Genomic DNA, 17,734 nt, shown 5'->3' on the forward strand with positions numbered 1-17,734 from the left:
ATTGCTGTCACCACAGAAAAGGCTGGTAGAGTAATGACTGTCTCCTGACCTGTCCAGCATTTGAGGTGTATTGATTTGTATTTGGAGAGGAGCTTCTTTCCTTAATTGACCTTGTTTCAAAGTTAGCAGTTGGCCAATTTTCATCAGAATACAAAAGAGGGCCTATGTGGGGGGAACCCCTAAAAAGTGTTGACAGTCGAGTTCCTTCAGAGAATAAAGTGGATTTCGTTCTTATTGAAACATTTCTTTTTACCAGTATTTTTATATTACATTGGTTCTACTCTGTTGAAAAGGATGGTGTAAAAAATTAATAGTTTATGAAGTACTTTCAGTATCTAGTCCTGACGGTATTGGATGCGATGGCCTGTTTTTTAGCTTCTTGTATGATACCTACCAAATCCTGGCAAGCATGCCACGCTCAGGAACTGGGGTGATGACAGTTGCGAGCTGTGTTTGTTCTCCTACTTGGCAAAAATGATTTTGAAAAATAGAGGGTTTAAAGATTCTTGGCAGTGAGTGTGAATATCCCCGTGGCCCCCCCATTTTTAGGGATAGGAAATCGAACAAGAAGGTCAGGGGAGATACCAGTTCCTTTTCTGAAGACTGTTAAGCATCCTTCTTCGTGACTTAAAGCTCCAGTCATATTGTTTGCTGTGATGTGTGCCATGTCCGAAAGGCTTGTCTGGAGCTTTGCAAAAGGCTGCTGTCTGGCAGGGACCTCCAGCCTCACCACTGCTGAGCGTTTATCTTGTGGGGAGAAAAGGTCCTCACCCAGGTACAATCAGTCAGTCCTGACTGGGCTCTTAGAGGACACGAATGGGAGTGATTTCTATAAGCTTATTTCTTCCTGAATTAGAAACACTTTAGGAGTTAAAATTGGGGTGGGGGGGAAGGGAGACAGAGTTGCGTGTGTGTAGAGGGAAAGCGAAAAAGCACAAATGAAGGTGAATGTAAAGCAACGCTGAGAGGAAGGACAGACATGTAAGGATGTGGCCCTGTGCCCTAGCCGCCACCCTCAGTCACAAGTCCCAGCAGAATTCAGTCTCTGGGTGGCCAGGGACATGCCCGGCAGCTTCTGCACCTTCACTGGCAACCTCCTTAAGTCGGGGTGGGGCACCTCATAGTCACCAGCCACCGCACTTGTGTGACAGCCACAGCCCGAGTCCCTGCCAGCTGTGTCCTGCCTCCAGCCTACCTGTGTGAAGTCCAGTTCCCATTTCTTCCCTCGCCTTTGTCCTAACCCCTCTTTAATATGTCCCAGTGCCCCCTCTTCTCCAGCAACACCCATCTCTGGGTGTCCTCTTGGTACTTGGGGACTCTGGGTACCCTCGTCCCAACCAGAACGGATACGGCCCCCTGCTGCTGTCCTGTAGTTTGATCCGAGTCCTCAGAAATCATTCCTGACGCGTTTGCTCGGGGCCTGGGGTCCTAATACCTGCCTTCCCCTTCATTTTCCACTCATCAGTTCGCCCCCCCCCCCCCGAGATTATGATCTAACCCATTTCCCATGTTCTCCGTCATGCTGCCAGGGCCCCAAACTTGTTCCCTTTGGCCCGAATGTGCTGCTGTCCCCCTGAATTCAGTCAGGCTGCTGCTGTGAGATGCCTAATCACAGCAGAGGTGACAGAGGACTAGAGACAGTACGTGTGCAGGGTGCCCGTGAGTCAGAAGTTCTGGAAAAGATTTAAGCAGAGGAGGTTCCTGAGTGGACCCTACTGTTCTGCTTATCGTATATGAGATTTTTCTGTTCTCTTCTCTTTTTAAGCTGCTGTACCTGCTGCAGTAATTTGCGGAAGGGGAGGGATGGGGCACTTGGGGCTTAAGTTTGTTTGGAATTTCTTGTCTATGGAATTAATATTCCTGATTTACTCTAGAATTAACCTGCCTGGGTCTGTTTATGGACGTCTTAGACTTGGTCCAGCACCTTGGTGGGGCCTTTCCTGTCCACCTTATAAACACACAGCTGCCTCTCTGTGTCCCTGTCCCCTTCTCTGTGTCATTTTTCTCCATTGCACCTACTGACTTCTAACACACTATGTATTTTACTTCCCTCATTTATTTTCTACCTGCCGCTACTGAAGTGTCAACTTCACGAGGGCATGGATTTTTGTTTTGTTCCCTGGTGCAGCTAAGCAGACTTGTTCTAGAAAGCCCTGACACTCGATGTCTACTGCGTCCAAATTCGTCCTGGTTTTCAGAAGCCACTCTTTTAGAAAGGTTGTGCACATGCGGGGTTGAATTCTGGGCTTGGGGCAGGAGTCTGGCATCTTTCCAGAGCCACCTTTGATGATTTCTGTGTGTCAGTTAGCTGTAGTGACAGACAGCCTCAGACTTTCTGTCTGCTGAGGGCAGTGTGAGACTAGTCAAGGTTCTTCCTGGAAAGTGTGTACTTGCTCTGTGCGTCTCACAGGATAAATGTGCACAGTCTATTGGCAGCTGCTGCCATTGAGACAGATGTCTCTGCATGCTTTCTGCTCACGTGTGGGACCAGTGCTGCAATTCCTAGTCATTTTGGCTGACTGGGAAGAAAAAGAGCTTTGTGTCTTGTTCTTGCTTTTAATGTCATGTTTCACGCAGATTGCTGGCTCTGATTTGTCTGAGTTCTCTGCGTGTTTCGCTGTCAATGTTTTGTAATATTTTAGTTTTTACTAAAACCAGATGATTGATGGACCTTCAAAAGGCAGCTACTTGATGTAAGCCTGCAACCTTTTATTGTTTGGAGGGGAGAATGAGACATTTCTAAATTGTCTCCTTTAAAAACAACAACAAAATAAACTTTTTGACTTAAGATATTATTTTACCTCTGTATTTTCTCACTTTTTTCCTTGTTTTTTTTTTTCTAGTGAGCAGCTTACAATGAATTATATGTGTGTGTTTAATTATAAAGAAGTTGTAAAGGCTTTTTGTCTTTTCTTGCCTTATTACCATTAAAAGGTAGTAGACATAGTACAATCCCCCTTTTTCAATAAAGAAAAGTATGTGTGTTTAGTAGCATCATAGGGGACAATTAGGTAGAAACTTTGACTTTCTGTTTATCTGCTTTTGAATTGTTTGCTTTACAGGGAGCATGTTACTTTTAACATGTAATAATTTTTAGTAACATTTTGAAGAATGAGAACAATGTCCTCTCTTTTGAAAATAAGCCATCTTTGTACTAATTAACACTAGACAAAGACAAACAAGTTTTATAATAAAATATTACATTCCAAATACCTATGTATTGGCTGGTTTAAGAACATAATTTGCTATGAAATGCAGCCTGAAATGGAAATACATCTCTAAAAACAAAAGGCGTTACCTTTGTTATAAATGAGAATATCGCCATATTTTTCTATTATAAAACAAATCCAACCCCAGATTCCATTTGAACTAAATTACGATTTTCCTTCACAGATGAAGCTGAGATTTTTTTTTTTTTAAGACCTATAAAAGACTGAGAAGTAATATAAGGAAATCTGGGTATCCTTGGAAGATAATTTTGGGAGCAATATGCAATACTATCTTACTGTATTCATTTTTATAAATTAAATGTGAATTTAGACCAAGCAAACCATGCTTTCAGAATGGAAAATGAGACAGGATGTTCAGTGGATGCTACATACATTTTTTTGTGGAAGGATTTGGTGTAGAATCTCGTATAAATTGAAGTCTTTTTCAGCATGTCCATTATTTACTTTTAAAATCCACAGCAAGCGTTCTGTTTGACAGGAAAACTACAAACATTCATTGATCCAACATTTGACTCAGCTCTTTTGTATTTGTCTTTTCTTTCTCATCAAAGCGATGGTTCTCTATAAAGTAGCCTTTTTATTTTAGAAAAACATACTGGGTTTCCCCGAAAATAAGACCTAGCTGGACCATCAGCTCTAATGCATCTTTTGGAGCAAAAATTAATGTAAAACCTGGTCTTATAGTATATTATATAAGACCTGGTCTTATATTAAAATAAGACCAAGTCTTATATTAGTTTTTGCTCCAAAAGACGCATTAGAGCTGATGGTCCGGCTAGGTCTTATTTTCGGGGAAACACGGTATTTACCATGATCAGAAGTCCTTTTGGGCTTAATTCCAAATCAGTACTTACAGCCCAAGTTTCAACAAGTAGTCCCACAGTTGTATCACAGTGTGTCTTAGTCCTTGGAAGCCAAGCTCTGTTTCTAGCAGGAGATGCCCAAAGGTGGCCAAATTGAAGAACACATCTGGAAAGAAGTAGTAGGCTTTAAACTGGCCTAATCAGAGATTTCCGATACCCTTTCTCTCTCTGCCAAAGCAAGGTTATTTTTTACTGAACATTTTCTAATAGTCTTTACTATTCTAAAATTCTCCTGCTATCAGGCTGTCTTTAGACAGGTGTGATTTTATATTTAAAAAACTTAAATTACTGTCCCAATACTGGTCAGTATCTGTAGTGGCTTTCCTGGAGAAACAAAGCGAGAACTAGTTGAAGGGAAAAAAATAACTGTGGTCTACTGTCCCAGTTGTAGTGCTTATGTGGAAATTGTACATTTCTTCACCTTGGAGCCTTGGACGCAGTGTGTGCTGGGATCCTAGCGCACGCATTGCAGTGAGGGTGGTATCCCCTCAAGGGGGTGAAAATAGGCTCTTGTGTGAGAAGCAAAAAAATCTTACTCTTTATATGTAAAGCACACGTCCATATACAAATACGCGTTATATCTGTCGTATTAAAATTTCATGGGATGGGTGGGCAAATAGCAAAAAATGTCCAAAAATTCTCGTTGAGGGGATGACAGTGAATCAAAGGCTGAGAAACACACAGGCTTAGAGTAATAGGCTGGAATATAGTAGATCACATTTTAATGTTAATTATCCCTCTTCTCCCCCAAAATGTACATGATCAAGTTCACACGCCTGCTGTTGTTTCCCCCTCTGCTTCAATACTCCTGTACAGAGAGAGCCGTTGTACACATCCCCCAAATTTGCACGTCTCCCAGCAGGCCACCAACAGCTCACAGTACGTGTGTGCCTCTGCACATAATCCTATCTCCTGTTAGAGTCTGGGTCTGAAGACTGAAAATTGTTTTTCACCCTATATGGCCACTTCAGACACCAAATTCCTAAGCATTCTGATGCCAAACTGAAGTAATAAAAAGGTATTATCGACGACTGACAGTCCACCTCTCACTCCTAAGGCAGCCTTCCCCTGAGAAGCTCATCTGTCTGAATGGGGCTGGCCCAGCGCGGACTTGCAGGGTTCCTTTTTGGAGAGCTGGTCATACAAAGTCCCAATTGTTTCATCCTCCGAAGAGAAGGCGGGGATGGGATGTGGGCCGCTTTTAGCTTAGCAGGAAATGAAGTCATTCTTGGGTCATGCTTCGGCAGTTGTGTTTATCTGTGGCAATATTGCGTTTCCATGGGTACAGGAGCTTCAGGCAGTGATAAGGAGCCTCGTGAGCACACACCTCCTGACCTGCGAGCCTAAAAAAGGCTCGATTTAGCTGCTTTTAAGAGGCCCATCAGCATTTGATTTTTGTTTTTCACCAAGGTGCTCCTTGCTGTGTTTTTGTTTATTCTGCATTCCCTTCCACCGCCCTTGCCTTAATTTTTTCAGTTCTGCGGTGCAGGAAACAACATTTAGCTCAGAAGCTTCGCTGAGCCATGTTGCAGAAACTCTTTGTTACAGTATTTGGGACATGTATTCCGGGAGCAAGCTGAACAGGAGCATTTAATAGCTAAGAATAACAACAACTAGCAGTTTTCAATGCCTGTTTTATGTCAGGTGCTTTGTTTACCACTTCTCTAATGTTTTTTTAACAACCCAGAAGGCTGGTAGTGCACAAGCAAATGGGCTTCAAGGTTGGCTGACTTTCTCAGGAAAACCCAACCTGTCTGCAGTGGAGGGTGAGATTTAAGCCTAATCTTTTCTGACTCTACATCTACTCACCAGCATAGTTTTCACTCCGTTAGGAACAGGTCTCTCCCACCCCATAACTTTATATTTCTGTTGTAACTGAACTGGACCTGATCATGGGATAAATTCAGAAGGGCAATTTAAAAAATGGAATTAAAGTGTAGGCTGTGTTTCTTTAACAGTTCATCTCTCTTCTTCCCCTCTCTAAATTCCCTGGGGGTACTTCCTTCAGAAGAAGCTCAGTAGGTTTTTCAAACTTCCCTATTTTAAAAAGACTTGTGATTTTTGTTACCAGAAAATTGAGTGGAAGGAAAAACACCGTGAAACCAGCCAAAAACCTTGCTACTTTTCTCTCTACTGCAGCTTCTGTTTTCATGTAAAAAGAAATTAAATTGCGGTGATTATATCGAACTGGATATGGTTTCCCCTCCCCGTGTCTTTGCAGATGTGGACATCGTTTTGGGTGTACAAAGGCAGGCAGGAGACTAGTGGCCTCTGCAAATAGTCATGTCTCTGGAGCTAATTGATGGCAGTCAGAGGTCTTATGTGTACATATGCACTGGTTTTAGTTTTATTCCCGGGTCCTTGTTACATAACCTTTGTTTCTAAAAATGTAGATTTTTTTTTCTCTAGATGTTTTATCTGAAAGGTTCTAAGGATTAAAAAAGAATCTTGCGACCCACTTGAGCCTAATAGAAAACATTAACGTGAGCGAGCAGTAGCCCTGCCAGCCTGTGTGGTTGATTTCCAGATAGCAGGGTGAGGGGCTTTGTTCTTGGTCAGTAGTAACTCTTCCAACTTAATAAAGACTGATCCTGGAAAACCTCAGTTCTCCACTCTTTTAATCCTCAGTTTTTCGTTTGGAAAAACACCAAAACACCTATAATCATATCAAACAAATTCCAGATTTATGGCACAGCTTACCTAGGATGATTCAGTTTCTCCTTCAGATTATGAGTTAATGTCTGAAGGGGAAATACTGGGCTAACAATTGGGTGGCTCCTCCTAGATATCTATTTCATGGCCTTTCCTGACATTCTACCTCCTCTAATACGCAGTTTTATTTTAGTTACACACAGAGAGAGCTGACAGGAGTTCACCCATCCACTTTCTGACAGGCTTTTCTGCTAAAGCAGCAGAAAGAGATGTGCGTGCCTACGCTGCTCAGCGCACAGTACCCGTCACGTTCTTCCATTTCTCTCCCTCTTCTTTCGTCCCCACCCATCCTTACCAAGTAAAGAGTCATTTTAGCAATTCTAGATAGATTTCTGTGCAGACACTTCACTTCTGCACTTTCCGGTTTTGAGTAAGGTAGAATTGCTTCCTCATGGCTTTTTGCTGTGTGTGTGTGTGTGTGTGTGTGTGTGACGCTGAAGGGCTGGAATATGGTATGAACCCTGTGTATACACAGAGGGCGATTTTATAGAGCAGCGGATGGTGTTTTCTTGTAGTGGCATTATAACTCCCTTTCGGGTGCAAGCTTTCTGGTTTCTCACCTTTCCACAGGCCCGGGGAAGGAGACTGGTAAGAAGGAATCAGGACTGTATACATGGGTAGAGGCAGTGGATAGTATTCTTTTAGGTTAGTGTAATCTCTCTTCTGAGACCCAGCAAGTTTAAGCTTGGAAAACAGAATTCAGTTTGGATCCCAAATTATTCTCATCACCATCGTTGAACTGTGAAACCTACGATTTTTAGTTTGTATTGACATTTATTCATAACCACCTCAACACACTGTCAGAAGTTTGTAAATTAGCTTAGTAAATGGGAAAATGCTGGGATTATTGGTCAGATTGATGAATGAGAACCACAACATTCGTACCTTAAAATAATTCTTCTGACTGAAAGACATATTGCTACATCTGCCTGTCTGTCTAATTGGAAATTAAATGAAGCTATGTATGTTGTTTTGTGTGACAGTATTACACATTTGAGAGGACTGTTCTAAGTTGTAGCTTTTCACTTATAAGACAAGACTCTAGATTTCAAAGTGTTAGAGAGGTTGTCATGTACCTCGGGCCGCATAGCTGGTAAGTGAGAAAAGAGGTTTGAACCCAGGTTTATCCTAACACTAAGCATCTAGATGTAGCCAAGTTAATATCTTCCTGAAACTTGTGTCTACAGTAATTATTCGAACCCTTAAACTTTCCCTCTGCTTCTATTTCTATGGTTTGGAAACTTGCCTATTCCTGGAATCTCTTCTGACTCCCTCTCCCTTCCTCACTTCTGCCTGGTAAAACCCACAAGCCTTCCAGCCGGAGAACTCTGAGCGCCTGAGGAGATTTGCTCCCTCATGCTGTAAATATGGAGGCGCGGAGGTAGTTTGAGGTCACACAGTGTCAAGCCTCACAGCCTGACTGAATGTCGTGTGTCATTCCTTCCCTGTTCGTTCATCCGCGGTACCCATGTTTCCTCCTGAAGCCTCTGGTACCTGGAAATCTTGGGTGCAGGGGTGGATTCCAGAGCAAGAAAATGGGTTCAGATCCAAATTCACTCTTTTAGGAGCTTTCCAAGCTTTGGGCAGATTACTTAATATTTTTGTGCCTCGGTGTCCCCATGTGGCACATGGGGACAATGGTGGTGTCTATCCGTGGGGGCTGTAGGTGAGTAGCTGAACTGGTATTGGGAAAGCGCTGAGCAGGCCTGGCGTGTAGCAGGTACCGTGTGTGCGCGATCAGGGACGATAGGGGCTGCACATGAGGATTCTGGGGTTTGCAGCAAAGGACCCCTGGGAGCAGGCTGCCTGTCAGAAAGGTCCTCCTTTGTGCCACCTTCCCGCTTTCGCCCGCCTTGGGAGTGCGCTGCTCCCCTCCCACCAGTGGCACCATGTGTGTTTCTCTCAGACCCTGTCCCACTTGGACTTGCTTTGCAGTTACCTACAGCTTGGTTGATTCCCCCTCGTAGACTATAAACCTCTGAAAGGCCGAGACTCTCACTTACTCATCTTCACCTTCTCATCGCAGTTCCCGGGACTTGGTGGCTGTCCAGCTGTTAGATGTAGAATAGTTAAAAAGAAACACTTTCTGCCAGAAACATCCCCGAGCCTCCTCCCTGACTCAGTTGACTTGTTTCTGCTGACGTTGTCCTGTGTCATGAACCTGGTTGCCCTTCAAAGAAAGATGAAGATTTTTTTTTTCTAACTTCATATATTAATCGTATAAATTCAAAATATATTGAGTGGAAATGCATACGTGAGTGTACACACGCAGAGACTGCTTCGGTTTCCTGCAGCCTTCATAGAAAGAACTCAACCTGACGGCAATGGGAGTAGCTGGTTGAGGTGTGTGTTATATGGAGACTCACCTCCGTGGTTCATGAACTTGTTATTCTTGCTTAATCATCACCCTGGCCTCTCCTTCCAAGCATTAAGCTCCTTTCAGGCAGGGACACAGCTCTCCTCCTTTGTTTATGAGAAAGGGGTGCAGGACTCTTGCATCACGATAAAATAGGCCGTGTCCTTTGGCATCAGACTTGAATTTGAATAATGGATTCTGCTTCTTTATGTCTGTGTAACCTTGAAGTCTCAGTTTTCTCATCCGTAATGTGAGGACGATACATACCTCATCGATTTGTTGTGTAGAGAAAATGCCTGGTATGCAGTAGGTACTTGGTGAGTCAATACTTGTCACCACCCTAAAATTACACAGCAGTGAGAGATTTCTTTTGTCACAAAGGTAAAGGGCTTAAGGGGGCCCCTGGGGGAAAAGTATGTGGAAAATCAGTTTACTTACTATTTTCAGTGGTCACATGGAAAAAAAAAATGATTGTTTTCTCTTGGAAGGACAGCAGAAAACTTAGTTTGTTCTGTCCAAGTCTGACACCATTGGCTGGTGCCGATGGTGTGGAAAGCCAAGGTCATGGACACACAGGGTCCGGTCCCTCTGCCTCACTCTGAAGTGTGTGTGTGGGAATGGGCTCAGGGGAGCCGTGGCTGCACAGGTACCTGTGTCAGCCCGAGCAACACACACCACCAGCTCCATCTTCTGTTGTTTTCTGCTCAGGAAGATAGCTGTGGACGAAGAGTGAAGATGCTAGGAATTCTAATTCAGATCAGCGTTTGAAAATTGAGGAAAAACTGCATTTCAATGACTATATTGATCACATTGGAAATACAAACTAATGAGGCTAAAAATCGAGAAGAAAATTTGATTCTCCGAGAAGTCCTTCCCCACAAAAGCAGCGCTGTCAGACATTTCTGGTTTTACTCAAATGGAGCGCTTTGGGATGGCGCGTGTAGGTTGTTGGCCTAACCTTGCAGCTCCCAAGGTCTCTGCCCGTCCGTACAGCGGGCACCGGTGTCGTTAGCATGCCTTCTTTTCCTGAACGGGGCTTCTAGCCAAAATAATGCATCGTCTCTGTGTAAATCAGGCGATTTCATTGAAGTCCTCATGACCTACCAGAAAGAACGTGTATCCGGGAGCAAAAGTTACTGTCTCGGCCTTGAATTGCTAAGAATAGTAAAATAAAATCAGGTGGTGTCATACTTTTCGAAATGCTTCATCATTGGATCGATTGTATTGTGGTGGTTATGAGGCAAGTGCTGGGAGAGCTGTGAGATTCCTCCCATAGAACCTGTCCGAGTGAGTTTTTCTCTGTTGACTTTGCAGATCGAATTCAATTCAGTGGGTATTGGTAGCCTTCTGCTGCATGCCAGGCCTCACAGAATCCTTGAGCTTTCCTTCTTTACTTTGTTCAAATTGAACAGCCGTTGTTCAGTACATATTGAGATGGTCAGAGACTGTTCAGTGCCCAAAACTATGCTGCAGGCATGGTGACAACGAAATACAAAGTTGTCTGCTGTTTGGTAAGGGGACGCCTTTATGTCTGCAAATAACAATTAAAGAAGAACTAGAAATGGAATTTTAGGGCCTTTGGGAGATGGCTCAGAGGAGGGAGGGGTTTCTTTTGGGAAGGGGAACTGGTCCCTCATGCGAGAAGAGCAGAGGACCCACAGGTACCTCCTTTCAGGAGGAGGACGCGACTCTAACGCTGCCTTCTTCGCTCCGTGTTTCTCCAGGTCACGACTGCTGCGAGACAGTGAAGGTGCAGCTCTGTGCATCCAAAGAGGGCGTCCCCGTGTTCGTGGTGGCAGAAGAAGACTTTGAGTTCGTCCAGGATGAGGCTTACGATGCGGCCCAGTTCCTGGCAACCAGTGCTGGGAATCAACAGGCGCTGAACTTCACCCGCTTTCTGGATCGGTCAGGACCCCCGTCTGCAGATGTGAACGCCCTGGACGAGAAGGTGGCCCTGGCGTTCAGACACCTGAAGCTGCCGGCGGAGTGGAATGTGTTGGGGACGGAGCAGACTTTGCACGGTGAGCATGCAAATGGCCCACAAACAGATGGCGAGCGTGGACCATTAGGTTTCTTTCTTCCTGCCGTCTTCACGTCTCCCGCGGTGGCTGCATAAACCTCGCCGTTCCGGTAGTGACGCGCCCGTGATGGCAGCTCTTCTAGGTGTTTCAGCTGAGCTGTCAGACCTAAGAGAGCTGCTGCTATGGCCGTTCTCACTTCTCACTGAGAGGGGAGAGGGGCACAGCACCTTCTTGTGGGGCTGGGTTTCACCCTTGAACTCAAGTGCAGCAAGGGACCCATCCGTCCATCCTGAGGAGAGGAGTGGAGTAACTTTTTGTACTTTTTGGGTGTGTAGTTATCAAAGACGGGGTTTCACTGCTGTATTCTGAAGTTGTTTAGAAATTCCCTGGAGCCGCAGGAAAGGAAAGTGGGGGAGTGAGTGGGGGGGAGCATGAGAGCCAGCTGAGCTCGGTGACACCCCACACTTGTTTAGCCAGAGTGTCTTCTCTCTTTTTTATCTTCTGGCTTTCCATATGACAGTTCATTGAGGGAACTTTTTAAAAAACACTGATGTAATAAGTAGCTAGATGTGTCCCTCTTAGTCACGCAGGGGTTTTCCCCACGTAATTATTCTTGTGGCAGATGACATCTAGTAGCTGTCATGATTTTATATACAGAGGCTGCCAAAAAAACATGTACACATTTTAAGAAAGAAAACTATATTGAAATTGTAATACTCAATGTATACCAATAACAAAAGATGAATACAAGTCACGTGTGACGTCGGCAATTACAAGAGGTGCTCAAAGTGGTTCCCATCAGCGTCCAGACACTTCTGATGATGGCGAGCAACTGCTTGAGCAACGCTGACCCAAGTGTCCACTTGTAGACATTTTTTTTTTGGTATCCCGGTATATATTTAAATGAAACAATAAATAACATCCTCTTTCTCTCTTGAGTTCAAATCCGATTGAAAGGTTTAGGAGTTACCCAGCTAGAGCTGAGAACGTTTGCTTTCTTGCTGACGAGAGCCAGGTTGCAAAGCGGACGTGAGAGCTCCTGTCCGAAGGGTTTGCTTGTCCTTTCTCCTTTATCTCTGAAAGACCTGCCAATCTCAGGACTGCCCTTCAGCGTCCACCCGGCTCTGATTACTGTGTCGTGTAAGGAGAGCAGACCAGAAGTCACCCTCTCTGCAGGCCCTGAGGGGACCACTCTGAGGGGACCGAGCTGGGCATGCTCAGTTCCCGTTCCCCTAGACCCATCAAATGAGCGTATTGTCCTGCCCCTGGGAGAATGGTGAAGGGGTCCTGGCCAGCTTTGGTTCTCTTACATCCGCCGAGTGTCACAGGTGAACCTGCTGTCCCCTACTGTCAGGGCCTTCCCGGCGACCTGCTCCCAGCGCGTCCTGCCCAAGTGGAGTCTTAGAGAAAGTGGCAACTCTAAAATCAAGCCAGGGAAGAACGTGTTTCTCCTTTTCTCTTCTTACTGGCGTAGTGTCCAGGAACCCTCTGCATTGCTGAGATCTAGAGCTCGGAGTGTGGGCTGCTACCTTGGGCACGAGCACCTGTTCAGAAACCTACCGTTGGGGCTTAATGCCTCCAGCCCTCCTGTCTGTATTGGTACGGGAACCGTTACTGTGGTTGCCGTTTATAAATCAGTATCAAGATGGATTGCATTCGTTATTTGTGGGCTACAGTGTTTTATGATTTTGTTTTGTCTTGTTTAAAGAAGGCACAGGAGTTGGGTAATATGTTCATGTTCCCATGATTAAAAAGAAACACCGTCAACCCATGAACCACACGGGTTTGACCTGCACAGGTCCACTTATCCGCGTGTTTTTCCATCCACAGTTGGGAACCCACGAATGCCGAGGGCTGACTTCAGTTAGGTGCAGGTTTTTGTCTGTGCGGGTGGTGGGTGCCCCACGCCCCCACATTGTGCAGGGGTCAGCTGCATTCGGAAAAGCACAGATCTGAAACTTCAGGCATATAACTTCCCCTCTCTGGGCCTTAGCTTCCTTGTCTTTGATAGGGAACTGGCAGCTTTAATATTTTTGTGGACTTTCCATGTGCTTCTTAAGTTTCTGTTGTACAAAGTTGATCAAGCAGTGCTAGCAAAGGCTGAATCAAATTTAATCTTTTGGGAAATGCATTAAAACCCACAATAAGGTACCACGACACACCTGTTCGAAAAGCTGACATTAGAAGTACCAAGTGCTGGCACGGATGCCGAGCTGCGTCTCAGACCCTGCTGGTGGGAGCGCAGAATGGAATTGCCCCTTAGAGGACGACAGTATGGCAGTGTCTTAGAACTTAACGCATTCTTAAGTGTGCGTTTACTGTTTCACCCAGCAGTCTCACTTCTGGCTCTCCATCCTTGAGTAATGAAAGCTTATATGCACTCAAAAAATGGTTGCACAGATGTGCCTATAGCTGCATTATTTACAATCATTAAAAACTGGAGACAACCCAGGTCTCTCTCACTGTGTGAATATGTAAACAAGCTGTGGTACATCCATGCAACGGAATACTACTCAGCAATAAAAGGGAACAAGCCGTTGACACATGCGACAACTTGGATGCATTTCAAATGCATTGCACTCAGTAACAGTAATCATTTTCCAACGGGTATTTACTTTATGATTTCATTTATATGATACTCTGAAAAAGGCAAAATTACAGGGGTAGAAACTAGATCAGTAGTTGCCAAGTCTGGGAGTGGGGGAAAGGTCTGACAGCAAAGGGGTATCATGAGCGAGTTCTTTGGATGTTGAAATGGTGTTGCATTCTGCTGTTGGTGGTTATAAGACTCTATGCATTTGTTCTAACGCACAGGACTTGACACCCCCAAAAGTAAATTTTTTGGTACATAAATTAAAAATAACTAAAGGAACAAAAGAAATTGAACAAGGTACGTGTGCATTTTGCGAGGTGGAATGCAAGGAACTTGATAGACCTGCCTTTAAGCCCACAGCTGGGATCAGGAATCTGATTTCAAGTGCTGGATTTTGCAGTTTTAACTGTTCAGATACTCGTGGGTTGGAATCTGCGAACCCTGGTATTTTAAGGGCAGAGTAGCTTCAGTTAAGAGGTGCTTACTAGCTGGTGAGGGAAGAATGTAGAGGAATGTTCTGCTCCCATCGAGTTGTACATCAAATGCTTTTAAAAGGTGTTTAAAGGAAGAATGGACGAAGTAAGCCTGTTGCCTGGGGCGATAATACAGGTAAATAGGGCACCTTCTTACATAACAGGACTACTTGCTGTGAAAAGCTAGGATGTTTACAGGTGTTCCAGCCTAATACTTGTACAAAGGAGTCATGTAAGATTTGTGGTTAATCCTCTCTTCATTGTTTGGGTGCAGTGCTTTTTAACTTTTTTTTTTTTTTAGGTCAGTGACTCCTTTGAAACTAGCTCTGCTTTCTCCTCAGGAAAAAATACGTGTAGGTGTCTACCTGCAAAAATGTACATATAATTTCAGAGATTCCTCGCCTCCCCGAGCTCCAGGCATGAACATAAAGTTACAAAGTCCTGGTTTAGATGTGATATTTTAAAATGGAAAGAACATAAGCAGTGGAGTCTGTTTGTTTAAATACTGGCTTCATTGCAAGAATTTGTGCAAAATATTTAATCTCGCTTTTTCTCAATTTCCTCATCTATGCAACGGAGGAAAATGTATTCGGAGAGTGTGTTGTGCTAGTTTGCAAGCTGTGCGTTTTGAATACAGCAGGACCACTATCCAGCAACCTTTTAGAGACAAAACTTTGATGAGCCATGACGAGGTAAAGTAACATGTCTTATAAAAGGATAAAACAAGACGGCATAAAAAGGAAAGGCACTTTGAAGCATGATGAGAGGAACTGTTTTTCTTTGGCTCTAACTTATTTCTAAAGTTAATCCTTACTTTAAACATGAGCAAGAGGGAGTTTGTCCATTTTCGTTCTTCCAAGTATTCTTTAATCTCTAGTTACACAAAGCGGCCTCTACACTCTTTGCCTTAGTTCTGCCATAAATGCAAGTAATTAGGATTCATGTGGGTGTGGAGGGTGCATGGTGGGGTCAGGATATCTTCCCTGTGACTTGGGGTGCCTTCCCAAGTCTCACGTAGTTGTCTCAGCTCTTCAGTGTCTCAGTGGTTAGAGAAAACAGGGAATTAAGATGGTTTTTCTCCCGCAAGAACCGTGTACAGTAGCAATCAGTCAATATGCCTCTAGGTGACAGGATGGGTCCTTTGAAGATGGGCTCTGAAAGCAAGATGACATCTTCATTCTTGTTTAGCTGTGGTGTTATGTAACTAAAAGAAGATCAAGTCAGTTTTGGGCTTGGGAGGCCTCCCTGCAACGAGAAATTTGGGTGGGGAGAGGAAAAAGACAGGTTTAAGAAAGACTGCGCTAAGAACAGCCTGTGCGTTCTCAATTCTGCGCGTCTGATGTTGGCTAATAGAACCTGAGCCATAATCATTGGCTGTTTTAGTTTCCACGCCCCTTCCAAGTTATTTATCGCTTTTCATGGGCATTTCTCCGTAGCTGTACTCACTAGTGTTTGTGTATTTTTCCAGCTATCATAGCTGCTAAAAAACAGTAAACTATAAGAAGACAGCTAGGGGATTTTTTTTCTTCGCAGAGGATTTGCTGTCTATTGATTCCAAGACCAGCAGTTTCTAGTAATGGCAGAACTTGAGCTCTGCAAAGTTTTGTTGCCTTTCAAACCTTGATTGTGTCACAGGGTCACAAGTGCCATTGTCCCCAAAGCCCGCATCTCACACCGGCCTCTTGTGCGCCTTCCCCATGGAGTGTCAGAATGCCTGCACCATAGGTACTCCAGAGAGGTGGTGCAGGATAATGTTAGGTGGGTGCAGAAGTAAGGCGGTTTAAAAGGTTAAAAATTGCAAAAAACCCAGTTACTTTCGCACAAACCTAATAGAAAGAACGGTGATTTGGGTCTCTCACAGATACAGATTCAAAAAGTACTGTGAGCAGGGCCTCTGGGTGGATTGATGAGGTAGGAAATGTACACATACTCTGATTACTGTATTGTTCACAGAACTTAGAATGTTTTGCTTTGTCAGACAAGCTGACAATTTGGAAAAGATGACTTTAAACATGAGCATTCCCCCACATCTGCCGAGAAAGCTGGGCACACATCAGCTTTCTCGGCAGATGTGGGAAAATGTGTATATGGAGGTGTGTCCTGCATATAAGTAGATAGCAAGTAGGACCTAAGACATTGTCTACTACCTTCGCTATGGGTAGAAGCTGGGCCTACATAGAGATTTTTCCAATTGACTGTGGTTAAACAGGAAAAGCAACCGGCCGACATATGGCCTCTGAAATGGCCTTACAGCATAAAGGAAGTGGGACAGTATCAGGAGTGTTCAGATGGAAGACTCTCAGTATATTTCTTTAAGAAACCAAAGAAATATTTATAAGACGTTCTCCATTTGTTCTCTAAAAGATCGAAGAAGGCAGACCTATTATGAAATTAGAGAAGGAAGCAACAAGGAAAAAAATAGGTTTCCTATGTCAGTCAGGTTTCAACCAGAGAATCAAGCAGTGGGAGGAATAAAGATGTATTAAGATTTATTACAGGGAATGGCTCACACAATGGCGGGGCTGGCTAAGCAAGTCCAGAATGTGTAGGGCAAGATTAGAAGAACATGGGCAAGCTCAGCCCCGCCAGCATGAGCCACAGCTGCCCACGGACAGTAGGAAGTGGCGACCCTGGGCAGGACGGAAGCCCTCGAGCACACACAGAGCTGTCTTCCACAGGCGGGATTTCTTCTCTCTCCAAGGGAAACCTCAGCCCTGCTTTTAAAGTCTTCCAACTGGTTCAGGCCTACCCTGATGATGCAGGATAATCTTCCTTATTAAATCAACTGATTAGGGGCTTTAATTATATCTGCAAAAAAGCCATCACAATGAGGGCAAAGATGGAAAGAGAGCAGGCTGAAATGAAGCAAGGACATCCAGAATCCTGCAGCATAATTGAATTCAAACGGGGGACAAAGGACCCAATTGACATCATAGGAAATTCAGTTAGCGATCTGAAAAACACAGTTGAGTAACTCTCAGAATACAGAGGAAAAAGACAAAGGATCATGAGAGGAAAAAAAAAAAAAAACAGATATAGAGAGTAGAGAACAGAGATTGATCCTAAATTCTGAATTGTAGGTGCTCTGGAGTCGAAACTGACGTAAAAGGAACAAAAGCAATAATAGAAAATGTAGTGTGTAAACTTGTTTTTATGATTGGAGGAAAGCATATGAAAAGAGGCTTTTAAACCACAACATTAGCTTGCTTGTGTGAGTGCTTGATTTTTACAAAAAGAGGCAGGGTGGAGTAACGGAGAGGGTATGGTTTCATAGGCTCAGGACAGAAGAATTTTCAACTCTTGCTGGCTCTTGCTGTGGTCAAATTATTAACCTGCATTTGTCTGCAAAATGAGAGAATGAGTGCATAGGGATACCGTGAGTATGAAAACAGTCAGTACACGCTATTTAGCCCAGGACATGGCACTTAGCAGTATTACTTTTCTTGTCATCTTCTGATTGCAGCAAGAGGGTGCCCTAAAAGCAGA

The 17,734-nt window shown here is 44.1% G+C and overlaps 1 protein-coding gene across 12 annotated transcripts in view; it reads left to right on the plus strand.

Moving 5' to 3' along the window:
* The window catches only part of AKAP13 (A-kinase anchoring protein 13), a 253,883-nt gene that overhangs the window by 88,763 nt on the left and 147,386 nt on the right, over positions 1-17,734 (plus strand). For all 12 annotated transcript variants that reach the window (XM_074317388.2, XM_074317391.2, XM_074317390.2 and 9 more), the window contains exon 4: positions 10,886-11,182. In XM_074317388.2, the coding sequence (XP_074173489.2) occupies positions 10,886-11,182 (297 nt within the window). The remainder of the gene's footprint in view (positions 1-10,885; positions 11,183-17,734) is intronic.

This window comes from Rhinolophus sinicus, chromosome 13 (assembly GCF_057876585.1).
Source record: "Rhinolophus sinicus isolate RSI-liver-muscle chromosome 13, RSI-T2T, whole genome shotgun sequence".
NCBI classification, from domain to species: Eukaryota; Metazoa; Chordata; class Mammalia; order Chiroptera; family Rhinolophidae; genus Rhinolophus; species Rhinolophus sinicus.